The sequence below is a fragment of the Castor canadensis genome, chromosome 5 (genome assembly GCF_047511655.1).
Source record: "Castor canadensis chromosome 5, mCasCan1.hap1v2, whole genome shotgun sequence".
In the NCBI taxonomy this organism is placed as follows: Eukaryota; Metazoa; Chordata; class Mammalia; order Rodentia; family Castoridae; genus Castor; species Castor canadensis.
This window is the reverse complement of record NC_133390.1, coordinates 47,589,736-47,608,165: the sequence shown is the minus strand read 5'-3', so window position 1 is coordinate 47,608,165 and position 18,430 is coordinate 47,589,736. Positions and strand designations below refer to the sequence as shown.

Genomic DNA, 18,430 nt, shown 5'->3' with positions numbered 1-18,430 from the left:
AAACAGAAAAATTAAAACTTAATAGTCAAAATAAAAGTAATAAATCCATTATATATTAACTAGCATAATTATATTAAAAACACTTTATAGAAAACACTTACTGAATGCCCAAATAGGTCAGGCATCCTTTCAGTACCAATAACATAAGATGTGAGATGGTTGATCCAGGAACAAGGTAGGACTTCATTTTACTATACAACAATTATGAACTGCTTAGTTTAAATTTAAAATGTTGCTTATTAGTGTGAACCACTGTTCTTTATCTGTGCTCAAGGTCCACTCTCATCTGCTGATATGTGAATTTTTGAAGTTTGTTCCATTCTAAGCACTTTCCAATCAATCAATTGCCAATTGCGTTTTCCAAAATACACAACCATATTATTGTGCTGCCAGGAGGACTCCAATATCTATCTCTAAATAAATTCAAATTGCTGATGTGACACTGTTTTCCCAGTACCTGATCCACCACTTCTCCCATACTCACAAAGAACTCTCTGCAACAGGTTGCCACTTTCTGGCTCAGACCCATTGTTCATATCCCCTGTCATTTTCCATTCTCAATAACTCACTCATCTCCATTAGCATTGACTGTATTTACCCTTATTTCTGTTTTGCTGTTGCTATCAAATTTCCATTGTTTCAGGCTACAATGTAATTCAGAAGTAACTTAATAACCTAAGAGTAGTGCCATAATTTCCGTTTTTTGAATCATGAATCCATGTGGAAGAAAAGTAGTATTGACCAAAACTCTTAGATGCATTGCATTCACCTCTATGAGCTTGGACAGTATTTCAATTCATGAAGATTTTTTTCAAAAAAGTAGAAAAGAATGTCAAATTAGGTGGAAATTAGTCTACATGAAAATTCTAGACTAGTGCATAGCAGATGTACATTTTCAGTGAATTATTCTTTTTGTATCTTTGTACATTTATTTGACAGTAAAATATTTTTAGATATTTATGATTTTCACTATTTTCTGTCTTATTTATACTTGAACAACATCTCTATCTTTTGTTAATACTATGAATGTAACAATACTTTCCACTAAAGTCAATGCAGGTTTTTGTTACTCCTAATGACCAATAAAACAAGTAATGATATAAGTGAGAAAAAACTTGAATTAATGTATATATTCAGTAAATACAATGTCATACATGATAGACAAATAAGAAAACTGCATAAAAACTAAAACACATAGGAATTCCACCATGAAGTGCATAATTTTAAACTACAGACTAATGAATCAGGATTAGATTTTCTGGGTCAGAGAATTTGAAGGTGAAAATGATTAATTCTAAATATGAAACTATTCTTCATTAGAGAATAACTACTTAGGATGAATACCAATTCAAACATAATCTTTGGAAATTGCTAGTCATGTTGAAGATCCCATTCAAGAAAACCGTTTACTTCCCACAAACGGTGCTCCTTAAAAAGAGATTAATATTAGAGAATTTGGAATGTGCCTGAAACTTTAAGATTATACTTTGGGATTGAGAAATTTTCCAACTACTTTTATATGTACTCACTTTATCCATAACATTAGATGAATTTTTAAAAATTTTGGGCTAAATAAACTGTTACACCAGTGGAGAACTTTTTTACTTCACTCCTGATGGGTCCTAGTACCTTAGATTTCTAAGCATATTTTAGCAGAATATCAAGTTTCTGAGTTAATTTATCTCAAACAGCATCATGTTTCCATAACTTAACATTTTGGACCAAAAAATAACATTTGCTACTTTCTCAGTACCTGTCAATTTTTTAAAAAAGGTATTATCAAATTGAAATCGCTTTTCCAAGTCGGATGATATTTATTTTGGAATATTACAAAACTGTCTATTTTTCCTTATTCTTTTAATAACATTTATTACTTCCTTATTTCTTAGACTATAAATGAAAGGATTTAATAAAGGGATTACTAGGGTATAAAAAACAGCGACAGATATGTCTTTATCCCCTTCATTAAGTGCATTGGGTCGAATATACACAAAGAGCAGAGAACCATAGAACATCGACACAGAGAGAAAGTGGGAGGCACAGGTAGATAAGGCTTTGCCTCTTCCTTCTTTGGATTTCATTGTGAATATGGTGAAAAGAATATACAAATATGATATCAGGACTATAGCAATACTAAAAGTTTGAACTGACCCTGAGAAGATAAGTATCATCAAATCATTAATATAAGGGTCAACACAAGAGAGTCTATATAATGGAAGGACATCACAAAAAAAGTGATTGATTTGATGAGACCCACAGAAAGTTAACCTAAATAATAGCCCTACTTGAATTATGGAATGCAGGTTTCCAATTATATAGGCTGCTGTGGTCATACAAATGCAGAGTTTCATGGACATCCTGGTGTGGTACTGCAGTGGGCTACAAATGGCCACATAGCGGTCATAGGCCATTGCAGCCAGAAGAAAGCAGTCTGCAGTTTCAGCAAGACAGAGAAAATAAAACTGTGCCATGCATTCATAGAGGGAAATTCTTCTGTCTTCAGAAAAGAAGTTCTCTAACATTTTGGGAGTGATGGCACAGGAACAGCAAGCATCCATCAGAGCCAGGTTTCCCAGAAAGATGTACATTGGTGTATGAAGACGACATTCCATGTAAATCAAGGCTACCAAAACAAGATTCCCCACCATGGTGATCAGATAAATGGCAGAGAAGACCACAAACAGCAGGCTCTTCAGGTCTGGGTGATCTGTAAATCCTGTGAGGATGAATTCAGGTGTCAAGGAGAAGTTGTCCTCAGTCATCCTTAGCTTTTCTATTGAGAACAAAATTAGGAAGATAGAAGAGTCTAATTGAGAGTGTATAATTTATTATTTTAATTTTTTCTCTTTTATAACTGGTAAAGGAGTTTCCTTAAGGATCCTCTGGTGTCTGTGGAACACAGCTCCCTATACTTTTGGGGAGCATTAGTTCTCCTAGTGTCAACACCTATGGCCTCTACAAATGACTCTCAGAATTCATAAAGATATTTTGGTAGTTAGAGGGTGGATACTTAAAGTATAAATGTGTACCTTTATATTTTTATGGAAGGATAACATAAAAATTTAGGATACCCACATTAGATTCATTTTTCCCAGGTAATTTCAGTGTCAGTCTTTTAAACATCCCTAAAACACATTCAAAACCAATTTTTCTGTAAATGTGTGATTTCTTTAAACCAGGAAGACTATTATACATTGTCATAGTGAAGGGTATTTTTTTTCCCTATAGTACTGGGGCTTGAACACGGGGCCTACACCTTGAGCCACTCCAGCAGCCCTTTTTTGTGATAGGATTTTTCAAGATAGGGTCTCCTGAACTGTTTGCCCCAGCTGGCTTTGCAGAATTTATAAGAAAAAATTTCAAAAAAATTTATGTAAAGAAAATTTCCTATCTTTTTAATTTAAATGGAAATTTTCTCCTATTTTTCTGTCTCCTCTGAAAATTTTATAAGGTTATCTGCTTTATGTAATAATATAAAGCAAATGAAAATAGCCTTATCTTTATATTTCAGAGTTTTTTTGTTGTTGGTGCTTGTTGTACTGGAGATTGAAGTCAGGGCCTCATTCTTGCTAAGCAGGGGCTCTACCACTTGATCTACTCCTCTAGCCCTTGTTTTTAAGTTGGGTATTTTTGAGATAGGGTATATTTGCCCTCCTGAGTAGATAAGATTATAGTTGTGGCCACTGGTGCCCAGCTAAACTTCAGTTTTTAACACTTATAAAAAGTGAATATCATTTAAATCTTAGTAATATTTTAAATTGAAATTTATTTGGCTTCAAATAGTTGTTTGCTCTTGTTACTTAAGTGATCCATAAGGACATATTGACTGAGAAATCTGTGGGTAAAGTGGGTTTATTTCCATAATCAAACATCAAAAGGCAAACAGTAGAAATTTTTAAATCTTTAATATCAAATATAAGTCATAAAGTTAGTTGTTAGAAATTACATTCAATGTATATGTCTCTGTTAACACAAATTTTGATAACTTTATCTGTATAATTTGAAATTTTATCTAATATTCAGAAAAATCAGATAAATGACAATATTGTACCTAATCCTAAAATCACATAGTCTTAACTTTGAGTAGTTCTAGGAAAATGTGAAAGAAGTTCAAATTTAGGAATATTGAAACATGGTAAATAATTTAGGGAAGTAAATATTTACACTTGTTAAAATTCAATTGTATTACCTGTATTTCACAGAGAAGATCTGTGCATTGTTTGCTTTATGGCAAAAGTCTATGAATTTTAACATTTATATGTATCTTGGTCTCTAAAAGCATTTGGGATTAAGATAATGAAAACATCTTAGATAACCTACAGGTCACTGTTAGTAATTATTTCCTCACACAGCAAAATTATTATGTTCTACAAAATCCTAAAGGGATTTCCCTATACTAACATCAGTGTACTTCTGTGGAGAGAGAAAGTGCTAAAAAAATATAAACCACTTGAAATTAATTGAAGATGCCCTATGAGACAATGAGATTACAGAAAATGACCTTCATTAAAGTCTGTTTGAAGATCATCTTTCTGATTTGTGGGTAACTACTTTGCACAATTTTCTTCATCATTCTCTGCTTAAAATACAAAATAAGCAGCAAATACTCTCTGTCTGTTTTCTCCCCGTCATTGGAATTAATATACTATATATATATATATATATATATATATATATATAAAGTAGAATTAATATACTTTATAAAAATAATTAGTGTTCGAGAGGAAACTATAAGGTGTAGTAGTTTCAACCATGTTCATCAATTTCTTCACTATGTGAGTTGAATTTATCTCTGTGTCGTATAACACACTACATGAAAATTTGATATTACTGATATCTCTAGTCTTTTTTTTCATATCACTTATAATCTACCTTTCTTACACTGCTGTTTTTTCTTCTTCGTACCACTAATTCACTTCATACCATTTTCCACTAAGCTCTGTTTATTTTTGTATGTTTACAGTTGGTCAATGTTTCCCCATCCCTACCATTATCACTATGACTTAGGAGAAGGGGTTTTTTCAGTATGTTCATTCCAGTATCTCTAGCACTCTGAAAAGTGTTTGAAGTGCTCAAAATTTGTTGAATGAATGAAAATGATACTTCTGCTAAGGATACTACTCAAAAATTTATAATAATACCTAACTAGTTTTCAAAAAGATCTATTTTCCTATTTTAGAATCCAGAATCCTCCATAGTCCATCTGCATCTTGTCATATTGTTTTCTTCTGTACATATCAGGTAACTTTGCCATAAACTTACTGTTTCTTGAGTATTTGCTTCAATTAACTTAATAGCAATATTTTCCTCATATAACTTCTTCCTCTTTTGCTATCTCATCTTGCTCTTATTTGAACTCAAGTACGAACTCCTTCATGAGAACTTTCCTAGGTGCTTGTAATAAAATTGACAGTTCATCTCTCTTTTGAATACTTTGCAGCAAACTGAACTAAACGCTCAATACATATTCATTGTCTTCATTCCCTAAATATATACAAAGGGTACTGGAAAAGACAATGCATAGGGTGAGGAACAAGGTGAAGAAAAGAACTTCTTAAATTTAGAAATGACTCCTGCTATGGAGTTCATAGTCAAGTCAGAGAGAAAGATACAGATTCCTGACTAGAGTATAATTCAGGCTGTGATATAGAAAGTGATGAATATGTAATATAAGTATACATAAAGAAGGAAAACCTGGAAGAATAGAGGTCTGGAGGAATACAGAAAGATTTCTGGTGGAACATCATTTCAGATTATCCTTGCAGAGTAAGTTAAGTTATAACTCATAGTGAGCATGAGAAAATGTAGTTGGGGGTCCTCATGAAAAAATTCTGAAAATTTTATTTTATTTTTTGTTGTGCTGGTTGGGGTTACATTGTAGTATTTACAAAGGTTCTTAAAATATATCAAATATAACATACTTCAATTTACCCCCTCCATTGCTCTCTTTCATCCTCCCTCCCCTGATTCCTGGAACAGATATCTTTTTTGCATGTACATATATATGTATGCATTATTTGCACTATATTTATCCTCCTACCCTTCTATCCTCTAAATCCCCCCTCCAACTGGTTCCAACCACTCCGCCCCACCCCAGCCTGGGCAGAACCTGTTTTGCCCTCCTGTTCTCCAACTTTGTAGAGAAAAAGCATAATAGATAGTAAGAGAAACATGGTGTTTTTGCTAGTTTGTTGTTTCCATGCATATATGTATTTACTACCCCAATTGGTTCAACTCTACCAGTCCTCTTCACTCCTCCCTACTCCCCTTCTCATGGTGGCCCCAGCCAGTTTAAAATTTCTATATTCATTCCTGTATAGTGAGCATATGATCCTCATTCAAGTTGTTGGTTTCCTTCCCTTGCCCTATCCCTCCTGTGAGTGGCCTTCCCTTAGTGTGACCTGCATTTGTTTTGGGTCTATAATCCACATATGAGAGAGAACATGCAGCTTTTGGCCTTCTGAGCCTGACTAACTTCATTTAAGATGATGTTCTCCAGTTCCATCCATTTATCTGCCAATGACAAAACTGCATTTTTCTTTGTGGCTGAATAAAATTCCATTGTGTATAAATACCACATTTTCTTGATCCATTCATCAGTAGTGGGGCATCTTGGCTGTTTCCATAGCTTAGCTATTGTGAGTAGTGCTGAAATAAACATGGATGTGCAGGTGCCTTTGTAGTAAGTTGACTCATATTCTATTGGGTACATCCTTAGGAGTGGTATTCCTGGATTGTATGACAGATCTATTTTTAGTTTTTTAAGGAGCCTCCATACTGCTCTCCACAGTGGTTTTGCTAGCTTACATTCCCACCAGCAGTGTATGAGGTTCCTTTGTCTGTGTATCCTCACCAACATTTGTTGTTGATGATGGCTATTCTAACATAAGTGAGATGGAATCTTAGTGTGGTTTCGATTTGCATTTCCTTTATGGCCAGGGATTGTAAGCATTTTTTTCATTTTTTTTTTTAGCCATTTGTACTTCTTCCTTTGAAAAAGATCTATTCAGTTCAGTTGCCCATTTCTTTATTGGGTCATTGATTTTTTGTTTGTTTGAATTTCATTTTCTGAGCTCCCTGTATATTCTGGTTATCAATTTCTTGTATGATGTATAGCTGGCAAAGATTTTATCCCATTCTATGGGTGTCCTCTTCAATTTAGAGACCATTTCTTTTGTTGTGCAGACTAGTTTTAATTTCATGTAGTCCCATTTGTCAATTCTTTCTCTTAGTTGCTGAGCCACTTGTGTTCTACTGAGGAAGTCCTTGCCTATGCCTATTGCTTCCAGTGTATTCCCTGCTCTTTCCTGTAATAGCTTCAAGGTTTCATGTCTGATATTAAGGTCCTAAATCCACTTTGAGTTGATACTTGCACAAGGTGACAAGCATGGATTTAGTTTCAGTTTTCTAGAGGCAGACATCCAGTTTTCCAAGCTATGTTTGTTGAAGAGGCTATCTTTTCTCCATCATATGTTTTTGGCACCTTTGTCAAAAATTAAGTGGGTGTAGCTACATGGGTTCATATGTGGGTCCTCTATGCTGGTCTTCATATCTGTTTTTGTGGCAGTACCACACTGTTTTTATTGCTATGGCTTTGTAGTATAGTTTAAAGACAGGTATTGTGATACCTCCAGCATTGCTTTTTTTTTTTTTGCATTGGGATTTTGATGGAAATTGTGTTAAGCATGTAGATTGCTTTTGGTAGTATAGTCACTTTTATGTTGATTCTGCCAATCCACGAGCATGGGAGATCTTTCCACCTTCTGTAGTCTTCTTCAATATCTTTCTTTAATGGTTTATATTTTCCTTGTAGAGGTCATTCACATCCTTTGCTAAGTTTATTCCTAGGTATTTGAATCTTTTTGAGGCTATTGTGAATGGAATTGTTTTCCTTTATCTTTTTCAGCCTGTTCATTGTTGGTATATAGAAAGGCTACTGATTTTTGTTAAGTTGATTTTGTATTCTGCTACTTTCCTTAAGCTGTTTATGGTGTTTAGGAGTTTTTTTGGTGGAGTATTTTGGATCTTTAAGGTATAAGATTATGTCATCTGCAAATAAGGATAGTTCGACTACTTCTTTACTTATTTGTATCCCTTTTATTTCTTTTTTTCTGCTTTATTGCTCTGGCTAGGAATTCCAAGGCTATGTTGAATAGGAGTGGGGAGAGTGAAAACCTGTAAATTGTAAAAAGCAGACAAAAATTGAAAATTGGATAGTGAAACAGATTGGCGGAAGCTTACATACATGATATAAGGAAACATAAGTGAAATAGGAGAAATGCAGAGTTAGATTTGAAAATGCTTCCATTTTTCTTTTCTGCCCACATAATTTACTTTGATAAAGTAATAATCAACTTTATGTGTCGTTATAAAGAATATCGAATTAGCTTCATAACCAAAATGTAGTGTTTGGTAATAGACAAAAGTCCCACATTCAACCTCCGTGATAATAGTTACTGGTCCTCTCTTCCTAATAGTTTCATCTCTGTCTTCTGTGCTAGGTATTTTTTCTCCCCTTTCTTCAATGATGCTTTTGGTTCCCTGGATTCTGTCCTTGTCCTTCATCTTCTTTCATCCTGTAATTTCCATCTCATTATACACTTGTCAAAACTGTGATCTATCTTCTCAAGTTTGTTGTTGGCATAAAATATTATTTATTTTTGTATGTTGATTTTTATCCTGCAATACTAATGAATTAATTAATCAATTCAATACAATTTTTGGTGGAATATCTAGGTTTCTGTACATACAAAATTATGTTACCTGTGAATAAAGATATGATAAATTTCTTCTTTCCTCTTTGCATTAACCTTATTTCTTTCTCTTGCTTAACTGCTCTGGTGGGCACTATAGTGATAAACAGTGGTGAAAGTGACCATTATGCCTTATATCAGTTCTTAAAGGAAACAGTTTCAGCTTTTCAACATTAACTATGAAGTCAAATAAGTATTTGTTGTATATATTGTTTATTGTGTTGATGTATTTTTTTAATATAAAATTTTGTGTTTTTTTCTTAAAGATTGTTAAACTTCTCTGTGGTGAACTGCAACAATCATATTTGTCTTATTCTCTTGATTGATGTGTTACAATTTTTTTTTGCATATGTGGAACCATCTTGCATAGCTTGATTAAATGCTATTTGGTCATGATGTGTAATCGTTTTGATGTGTTGGATTCAGTTTGCCAGAATTTCATTGAGAAGTTTTACATCAATGTTTATCGATGATACTTGTCTATTGCTTAATGGTTTTCTTGTAGCTTGTCTAATTTTGTATCAAAGTAATGTTGGCCTTATAGAATCACTTTGGAAGAGTTCCCTGACTTTGACTTTTGCAATAGAAGAATTATTGTTAGTTTTTCTTTGAATGGTTGGTAAAACTTAGTTGTGGGCTTTTCTCTATTGGGAGTTGTTTTATTACTGATTCAGTGTTGTTTTCAATGCCTTCTTGTTTAAATATTGTTTTTTAGTCATTTCTCTTAGTGTAGCTAATGATTTGTTGATTTTGTTCATATTTTCAAGAAACTAATATTTTGATTCATTGATGTGTCTGCTGCTCTTCTAGTCTTCAATTTATTTCTATGATCTTTATTATTTCCTTTCTTTTGTTAGTTTTAGTTTGATTTGATCTTGCTTTTTTAGTTCCTTAAGGTGAATCATTATATTGTTATTTGAAATCTTTCTTCCCTTTTCTTTTCTGATGCAGTCATTTTTACTATTAACTTCACTCTTAGTATGGCTTTTATAGTACTAAGGTTTTGGTATGTTGTATTTCCATTTTCATGAGATATTTTAATTTAAATTTTATTTCTCCATTGACCAATTAATCCTTTAGATTTGCATTTAGTTACTTTTCATGTATTTGTATATTTTAATAAGTATCCCCTTATTATTTTTTCATTTTGTTTCATCATGGAATATATGTGATATGATTTCATTTTTATAAATTTGTTCAGATTTATTCTGTGGCCATCATATGATCTATCTTGGAAAAATCCCACATGCTTCTGTAGCTATTGCAACAAATGTTCTATAAATGTCTGCAAGGTCCATTTTGTTTATAGTAGCGTTTAACTCCAATGGTTTTGTTCTTTCTATTGTTTTTGATTTTCTGTCTGGAAGATCTGTTCATAAAAAAAAGTGTGCATGAAAACCTCTATTATTATTATATTAGTATTTATTCCTCTCTTTGGATCTAATTGTGTTTGCTTTCTGTAATTGTGTGCTTTAGTGTTAAGTCACATTATATTTTTAAGTTGTTATTTACTTTGGTTGAATTTGTCCTTTTCAATCTTACACAGTGACTTTCTGTCTGTCTGTTCTCAGTTTTGGAATTAATGTTCATTTTATCACAACTAAAAATATTTACACCTGTCATTTTGTTATTTTTTTCTTAATTTCCTCTTTCTCTCTTTTGTTCTTTGTGATTTGATGATTTTTTTCATTGATGATTTTTCTTTGTTTCACATTCACTTTTTGTATCTTCTCTACTAGTAGCTTTTATGCTCTCATATAATTTTTTTTAATGATAGTTACTATCTTCTCAGTTCTAATGAAGGATTTTCTTAAACATTTTTTAAAAGATTAACCTGTATGGTGAAAAATTCCCTCCTTTCACTTATCTGAAAAGACTTTATTTTTCCTTCACTTCTGAAGGACAGTTTTATTGGATATAATGCTTTGGGTGGAAAATTCTTTCTTTCAAAACTGTGAATGTATCATTCTACTTTTTACTCGTCTGTAAATTTTCTCTTGAAAATCTTTTAGCCTCATAGCAGCTCATATATATGTGACTTGTTGATTTTCTCTTGGTGTTTTTGGCACTTATCTTTGTATTGGGCTTTTGACACTTCAACTGTAATAGGCATCTGTTAGGGTTTTTTCTTTTTGGTTGAATTTATTTGGATTAATTTGAATTTATGGACCTGTCATTTGATATACAGACCCAAATGTGTGTATCTATCCCAAGATTTGGAAAAATTTCAGCCATTATTTATTACTTATTAAATAGGGTTTCCTTTCATTCTCCTTCTAGAACATCAGAATATATACATTTGGTCACTTAATGGTGTGTTGTAAACTTTTGGGAATTTCTTCATTATTTTTTCTTTTCCTTTTTTTCCTTTCCTCTGATTGAATTTTAAAATTTTATTTTATTTATTTAGTGTCTATTCATTTAACAAAGTTGTTTTATTACATTCATAGAATTCACACTCTATATAATCTTTCTTAACCCACCCTGTTTTTAAGTAACTTTTAATTGATTATTACATTTTCATACATGCATATACAGTATGCATATAACTGGACCCTAATGACCCTCTTCTTTTGTCTTCCCCCTCTCACCTAACAGACCCCGTTTTACACTCATGTCATTCTTTTTATCTTTTCATTTTGTTGTCTAGATTCTGCATATGAGAGGGTATATGTGATATTTGTCATTCTTAGTCCTACTTATTTCACTTAAATGATGATCTCTAGTTCCATCTGTTTTCCTGCAAATGACATTTCATTCTTCTTTACAATACAGATTTGTGTACTTCAGAAACCTTGCTTCTGTTTGATTTAGTCTGTTGTTGTTACTCTCAATTGCATTTTAAATTTCCTCTATTGAGTTATTTAGCTGTAAGACTTCTATTTGTTTTTTGTTCATGATCTCTGTCTTTTTGCTGAATTTATTACTCAGACAATAATTACCTTAATTTTTTGCATTCTTTTGTATTTAATTGGGTTTCATTAAAAACCATTATTTTTTTTTAATTTTTATTTTATTAGTATGTGCATACATTTTTTGGGTCATTTCTCCCCCCCTTCCCCCCACCCGGTCCCTTACCCCCCCCTTACCCCTCGCTACCAGGCAGAAACTATTCTGCCCTTATCTCTAATTTTGTTGAAGAGAGAGTATAAGCAATAATAGGAAGTACCAAGGGAAAAGCCATTATTTTGAATTTTGTTTTAATTCATTGATTTCCTTTCCTTTGAGGTCTGTTGCTGGAGAGGTGTGTTCCTTTAGAGTTATGAGGTTGCCTTGTTGGGTTCAGATAGAAAGGCCTTGAGGGAGAAAGACATCCCATTGTGTGAATGGCATTCTATCAGGGGCACTTCCTTAAGCTAGGAAGAACCCCACTGTGTTGGGGGTAGAAGAGTCTTGGCCAGAACCAACTCCTCTTTCACTATGAAAGAGTGAGTAGGATTACAGGAAGTCAAGGGGTAGAACATTTTTCAAATGTCTTAATATGTAACATAAGCTAGCCTTTGATTCTCTGAATCTTCAGAGGTCCAGGGTGCAGCTTTGGATCAGTTCATCTAACTTCTCTTCCTGACTGAGCTCAGTCACTTCTTTTGATAGGTCTTGACACTGGGCCAGCATGCCCTCATCCTCAGACAAACTGCAGCCTATCCACTGGACATTGTTCTTAGACTTCTTCTTAATGAAGTGGATGCCTTCCATCACATTGGTGATATCATAAATCCTTCTCTTCTGCAATTTCAGCATCTCTGCTGCCTTGTTCAAATCCAAGACCCCAGTAGGTGACTGACTTAATAGCTGAATGAACTTCTTGGTGAGCATGGTAAGTGATGTATCATACCACGTTTTTTTTCCTGAGGGAGATTTTTGAGTTTTTGGACTATCTGGACTTCCTTTGCCCTTGGAGTTTTTCAATCCATCTGTGAGGAACCAATGGCCACTTTCACCCAGCTCCAGAATTCCTTTTGCCTGCTGCTGTAAGGTCATGTCCGAAACCAGTCTGGGAGAGGTGGAGGGGCTGGCTAGAGAGGAAGTCTGGAAGGCCAAGAGGACCCACACTGGCTGAGCGTGGGTGCTGGTGGAGGGGTTTGGGCTGGTGGTGGCACCAAGGGTGGGTGTGAGGGCACCAGGACCATCTCAGGCCAGAGGGTAGTTGAGTAGGAGGAAGTGGGTACCCTCCTCCCCTTCCAGCACTCCTTTTTGTAGCCTCCTCCCAGTCACAGGCGCATCCTCCACATATATGTGTGAAAATGTCACCCAGGGGTCCCAGAGAGAGAGCTATTTCTAGTTTTTTTTCAGGGATTTTATCATGAAGGGATGCTGAATTTTGTCAAAGGCTTTTCCTGCATCTGTTGAGATAATATGAATTTTGTCCTGATTTCATTTATGTTCTATTTTTTTTTTTTGATTTGCATACGTTGAATCAACCTTGCATACCTGGGATGAAGCCAACTTGATCATGTTGTATGATCTTTTAAATGTGTTGATGAAGTCAGTTTTCCTAGTATTTTATTGAGAAAACGTTGATCCATCGTTTTCTTTTTTGTTTTGTCATTATCTGGTTTTGGCATCTGTGATAGTGGCTTTGTGGAAAGAGTTTGGTAGGATTATTTCCCTTTCTATTTTATGTAATAGTTTTAGGAGTATTTGCATAGTTCTGTAAAGGGCTGGTATAATTCAGCATTAAATATGTCTGGTCCTGAGATTTTCTTTGTTTGGGAGTCTCTATGCTGCTTCAATGTCATTACTCATTGTAGATCTGCTTAAATTCTAGAACATTTTTATTTCATCTCTGATTTCTTCAATGGTCCACTTATCTTTCCAAAGTGCATTGTTCAATCTCCATGTGTTTGTATAGTTTCTTTTGGTATTGATTTTTAATTTTATTCCATTATGATGTGTTAAAACCATGAAATAATTTTGTTTTTTTCATATTCGTTAGACTTGTTTTATGGCCTAAATTGTGATATATTTTGGAGAAAGTTCTATGGGATTGTGAGTAGAATGTGCATTCTGTAGCTGCTAATGAAAAACTCTGTAGATGTTCATTAAGTCCATCCGATCTATTGAGCAGTTAACTCTGAGGTTTCTTTGTTGAATTTTATTTGGATGATCTTTCTATAAATGAAAGTTTGGTATTCAGCTCACCCACTGTTATTCTATTTGGGCATACCTGTCCCTTTATGTCTATTGGTGTTTGTGTTATTAAACTGAATTTACCAATTTTTGGTGCATACATATTAACAATCATTAACTTTTCTTGATGAATTACTCCATTTATAAATATATAGTGACCTTTATCTATTCTCAATAATTTTGGCTTTAAGTATACTTTGTCAGATATGAGTGTAGCTACTTTTTTGCTTTCAGCTTCTATTTACTTGGTGTATTATTGCCATCTTTCACTTTCAGTCTGTGTGTTTCTTTGCCACTTCAGTAAGTTTCATGTAGACACCAAGCTTCTTTTTATAATTCAATCATGCAGTCAGTGTGTTTTGATTGAAGAATTAACCCTATTTATATTTAGGGTTATTAGTGGGAGGTATTTGTTGATTTCTGTAATTTGATTAGTTTTTCCTGTTTTATTTGATTACTATTTGCTTTTTTATTTCTCTTGTATTCATTTTAGGAGTTGTTGGTTTATTGAATTTAACATGTTTGATTCTTTATTAATTTCATGTGTTTATCTATTCTTATGAAATTTATTCTTTCTTGAGCTCTCATGTTTGTTTTTCCTCATCTTGTATAGAATACCTGTAAGTATTTTTTGTGATGCTAACTTAGTGATTCTAAATTGCTAATTTTAATAGTGATCCTAATAGTTTATATTTACCTTGCAAGACTTTTAAATTTTAAAGGATAACTTTGCTGAATATAGTCATCTTGGTTGGCAGTTATTTATTCTCAGGGTTTGAAGTATATCATTACATTCTTTCCTAGCTCTTAGGGTTTCTGCTGAGACATTTGGTTTAATTCTGATGAGTTTATTTTTGTAACTAAATTGTTGCTTTTCTCTTATTGCTGTCAATATGCTTTCTTTGTTCTGTAGTTTTGGTATTTTAAGTATGTGATATGGAAAGTTCTTTATTGGTGATGTCTATTTGGGATTCTAAGTGCCTCCTGTACTTGAATGTCTATATTTTATCTTAGGTTTGGGAAGTTTTCTGCTATACATTCATTAAATAAGTTTTCTTTGCCTTTAGTTTGTATCTCAACTCCTTATTCTAACCCATGGATTCTTAGATTTGGTCTTTTGATAGTATCCTGGTGTTCTTTCAAGTTGTAGTTATGCTTATTTTTGCTTTTATCCCTTTATTGTTGGTTGAATGTAATATTTCCTTGACCTTGTCTCAATCCCTGATGTTCTTTCTTGTGCTTGAGTTGTCTACTGGTGATGCTTTCTCCTGTGTTTTTAATTTGATTTATTGACTTTTTTAGTTTCAACATTTCCACTTTTTCCAGAGTCTCAATCTCATTGCTTAATTGCTCATGTGCATTGCCATTTCCTCTTTCAGGTCTTGAACTGACTTTCTTATTTCATTTATCTGTTTGTATGAATCCTCTTTGAGGACATTCTTAAAAGTATACCTTTGAATTCTTTGTCCAATGTTTAAACCATTTCAGTATCATTAGAGTCTGTTATTAAAGAAGTTATGAGCTCTGAAGAAGTCATAATTCCTTATTTTTAAAAATTTCTTGTGTTTCCATGTTGTGATTTATACATCTATTCAAGAGGATAGATGTATACTACCACTCATAGAAGAAACAGAGAGAGTAGTAAAAATATAAGTAATTCAAATATGAACCAAACTTTAAAATATAGTTAAAAAAACCCCACTTGGAAACATAAGCTGTATCTCCAATAAGGTTAGGGAAGAAAGAAACTAGGATTCTTATAGGATAAACTGGGAGTTTAAAAATTATTAAAGGTATATTTTTAAAATTGAGTAGTGAAATAAAAGGGGAATGGGGAAAAAATGAAGAAAGATGTAAAATCAGAAGTATATGGGATGATGGTATAAAATTAATACTGTGAGAGAACAAAGAAAAATAAGCACAGAGAAAGAGAAAACAGTCAGAAAAACAAACAAACAAACAGGCCCCATGTTCTCCTCAAAAGTTAGGTAGCTCCTGATGTAGCTGTGGTTGTGGATTTTGGAGGTTTGCATTGACTTCTGGTGTTTGACAATATATCTGAGTATAGGGCAGTATCTCTGAATGTTAGTCTTACACTCTTCACCTGAATACATGGGGCCAGGTTGTGGGCACAGGGTGGCTCTTGATATCACGATGTGAGACTCACATTCTCCTCCCAAGTAGGCCAGTTGATGGCTCAAAGTGTGGGGTAGATGCAGATATGTGGCTTCACTTTCCCTCCTATGTAGTTATGTGTTGAAGAATCTGAGTCAAGTTCCAACCAGTTTGATATGTCCACACTGGTGAGAAAGAATCTCAATGTCATTTTGATTTGTGTTTTCCTTTTGGTTAAGGATGTTGACTATTTCTTTCTGTATTTATTATCCTTCTGTACTTATTCTTTTGAGAACTGTCTGTTTAATTCATTTGCTCATGTTGTTACTTGGATTAATTGTACTTTTAATGTTAGTGCTCTTTGTGTATTCTGGGCATTGACCCTTTGATGAATAACAAAAAGCACTTCTTACATTCTGTGATCCATCTCTTCATTATGGTAATGGTTTCCTTTGATGTGTAGATACTTTATAATTTGGTGCAACTTCATTTGTCTATTCTTGCTCTTATTTCTTGAGCAACTAGAGTCCTATTTTGCAAGTAGTTGCCTATGCCTATATCTTCAACTCATTCTGTGTTTTCTCTAGTAGATTGAAAGTGTTAGGTTTTACATTACAATCTGTGATCCATATTGAATTCATTTTTTCAGTGGATGAGAAACAGTCATCTAGATTCAGTCCTCTATAAGTAGATCTTCAATTTCCCAGTACTGTTTGTTGAAAATGCTGTTTCATTTTTCAATGTATGCTTTTTGGCACTTGTGTCAAAAGATAGATTGCTTAACTATGCTTTTGGGGTTTTTTGTCTAGGTTTCCTATTTTATTCCATTCATTAACTGTCTGCTTTTGTGCCAGTACCATACTATTTTTCCCAGCATGACTCAATAGCACTATTTAAAGTCAGATATTGCAGTATCTTCAGCATAGCTTTACTTCTCTGGATTGATTTGGCCATTCAGTATCTTTTATGCTTCCATATGAATTTTAGTTTCAATTTTTCTATTTCTGTGAAAAATGACATTGGGAATTTGATACAATTTGTACTGAATATACAAATTATTTGTGGTAGTATAGCCCCCTTTTAAAAAAACAATATTAATTCTGTTGATCCCTGAACATGGGGAGTTTTTCCCTCTTCTAGTATCTTCTTCAATCCCTTTCTTGAATGTATTGAAGTTTTTATTGTAGATGTCCATCACCTCCTTATCTAATTCTGAAGTATGTTTTCTGAGGCTTTTGTGAAAAGAATTGTTTTCTCATTTATTTCTCAGCCTATTAATTTTTACATAGAAAAGCCACTGATTTTTCTGTGTTGATTTTATATCCTGCTAATTTGTTGAAACATTTATCAGATCTAAGAGTTTTTGGTGGTCTTTAGGGTTTTTTAAGTATAGGATCATATTGTCTGAAAATAAGTGCAATTGGACTTCTCTCTTTCCTGTTTGTGTCCATTTTATTTCTTTCTCTATCCTTATTGCTAGAAATTCAAGTAGTATATTGAATAAGAGAAGAGGGGACATCCTTGTCTTCTTCCTGAGTTTGTGGTTTTAGTTTTTAATGGTTTTATGTTTTCCCTGCTTAGTATGATGCTGTTTATAGATTTGACATACACAGTCTTTATTATGTTGAAGTATGCTCATTTTATTCCAACTTTCTTAGGCTTTTATCATGAAGAAATGCTGAATTTTTAAAAAGTTTTTTCCTGTCTCTGTTGAGAGAATTAAATGTTTTTCGTCCTTGAATCTGTTTATGTGCTGAATTATGTTTATTAATTTGCATATGTTGAGCCATCCTTGTGTCACTGAGATGAAACCAACTTTATCATGGTATATGATATTCAATGTATTTTTGAATTTGATTTGCAGGTATTTTATTGAGAGTTTTTGTGTTTATGCTAATCAAGGAAATTGTTTTATAATTTTTTTGTTGTGTCCATATGTGATTTTGGAATCAGTATAATACTGACTTCATAGAATAAGATTTGTAGCATTTCTTATTTTTCTATTTTATGAAATAGTTTGAGCAGTATTAGTGTCAGTTATCCTTTGAAGATCTGGCAGGATTCAGAAATGAGTTTGTCCTGTCCTGGGCCTTTCTTTTTGGGTCAACTCTTTATTACTGATTCATTCTCATGGCTCACTATAAATCTGTTTATGAGGTTTATGTCCTCTTGTTTTAAATTTGGTAGGTCAGATGCACCTAGAAGTTTTACAATTTCTTCTAGTTTTTTCAAATTTGAATATCAGTTTTTGAAGTAGTCCCTAGCAATCCTCTGAGTTTCATTGGCATTTGATGTGATATCCTCTTTTTCATCACTAATTTCACTAATTTGAGTCTTCTTTTATTTGTTTTGATTAGTGTGATGAAGAGTTTGTTAATCTTATTTATTTTTCAAAGAACCAACTCTGGTTCATTTATTCTTTGTATCATTCT

The 18,430-nt window shown here is 33.2% G+C and overlaps 1 protein-coding gene and 1 pseudogene across 1 annotated transcript; both read right to left on the bottom strand.

Annotated features, from left to right (window-relative positions):
* Positions 1-1,814: 1,814 nt before the first annotated feature.
* On the bottom strand, positions 1,815-2,762 carry LOC109698528 (olfactory receptor 5K3-like). Its single transcript, XM_020182814.1, has one exon. The coding sequence runs from the start codon at positions 2,760-2,762 to the stop codon at positions 1,815-1,817; it is 948 nt and encodes a 315-aa protein (XP_020038403.1).
* Positions 2,763-12,220: 9,458 nt separating this feature from the next.
* LOC141423053 (transcription factor E2F3 pseudogene) lies at positions 12,221-12,734 on the bottom strand (annotated as a pseudogene).
* Between the last annotated feature and the right edge of the window lie 5,696 nt (positions 12,735-18,430).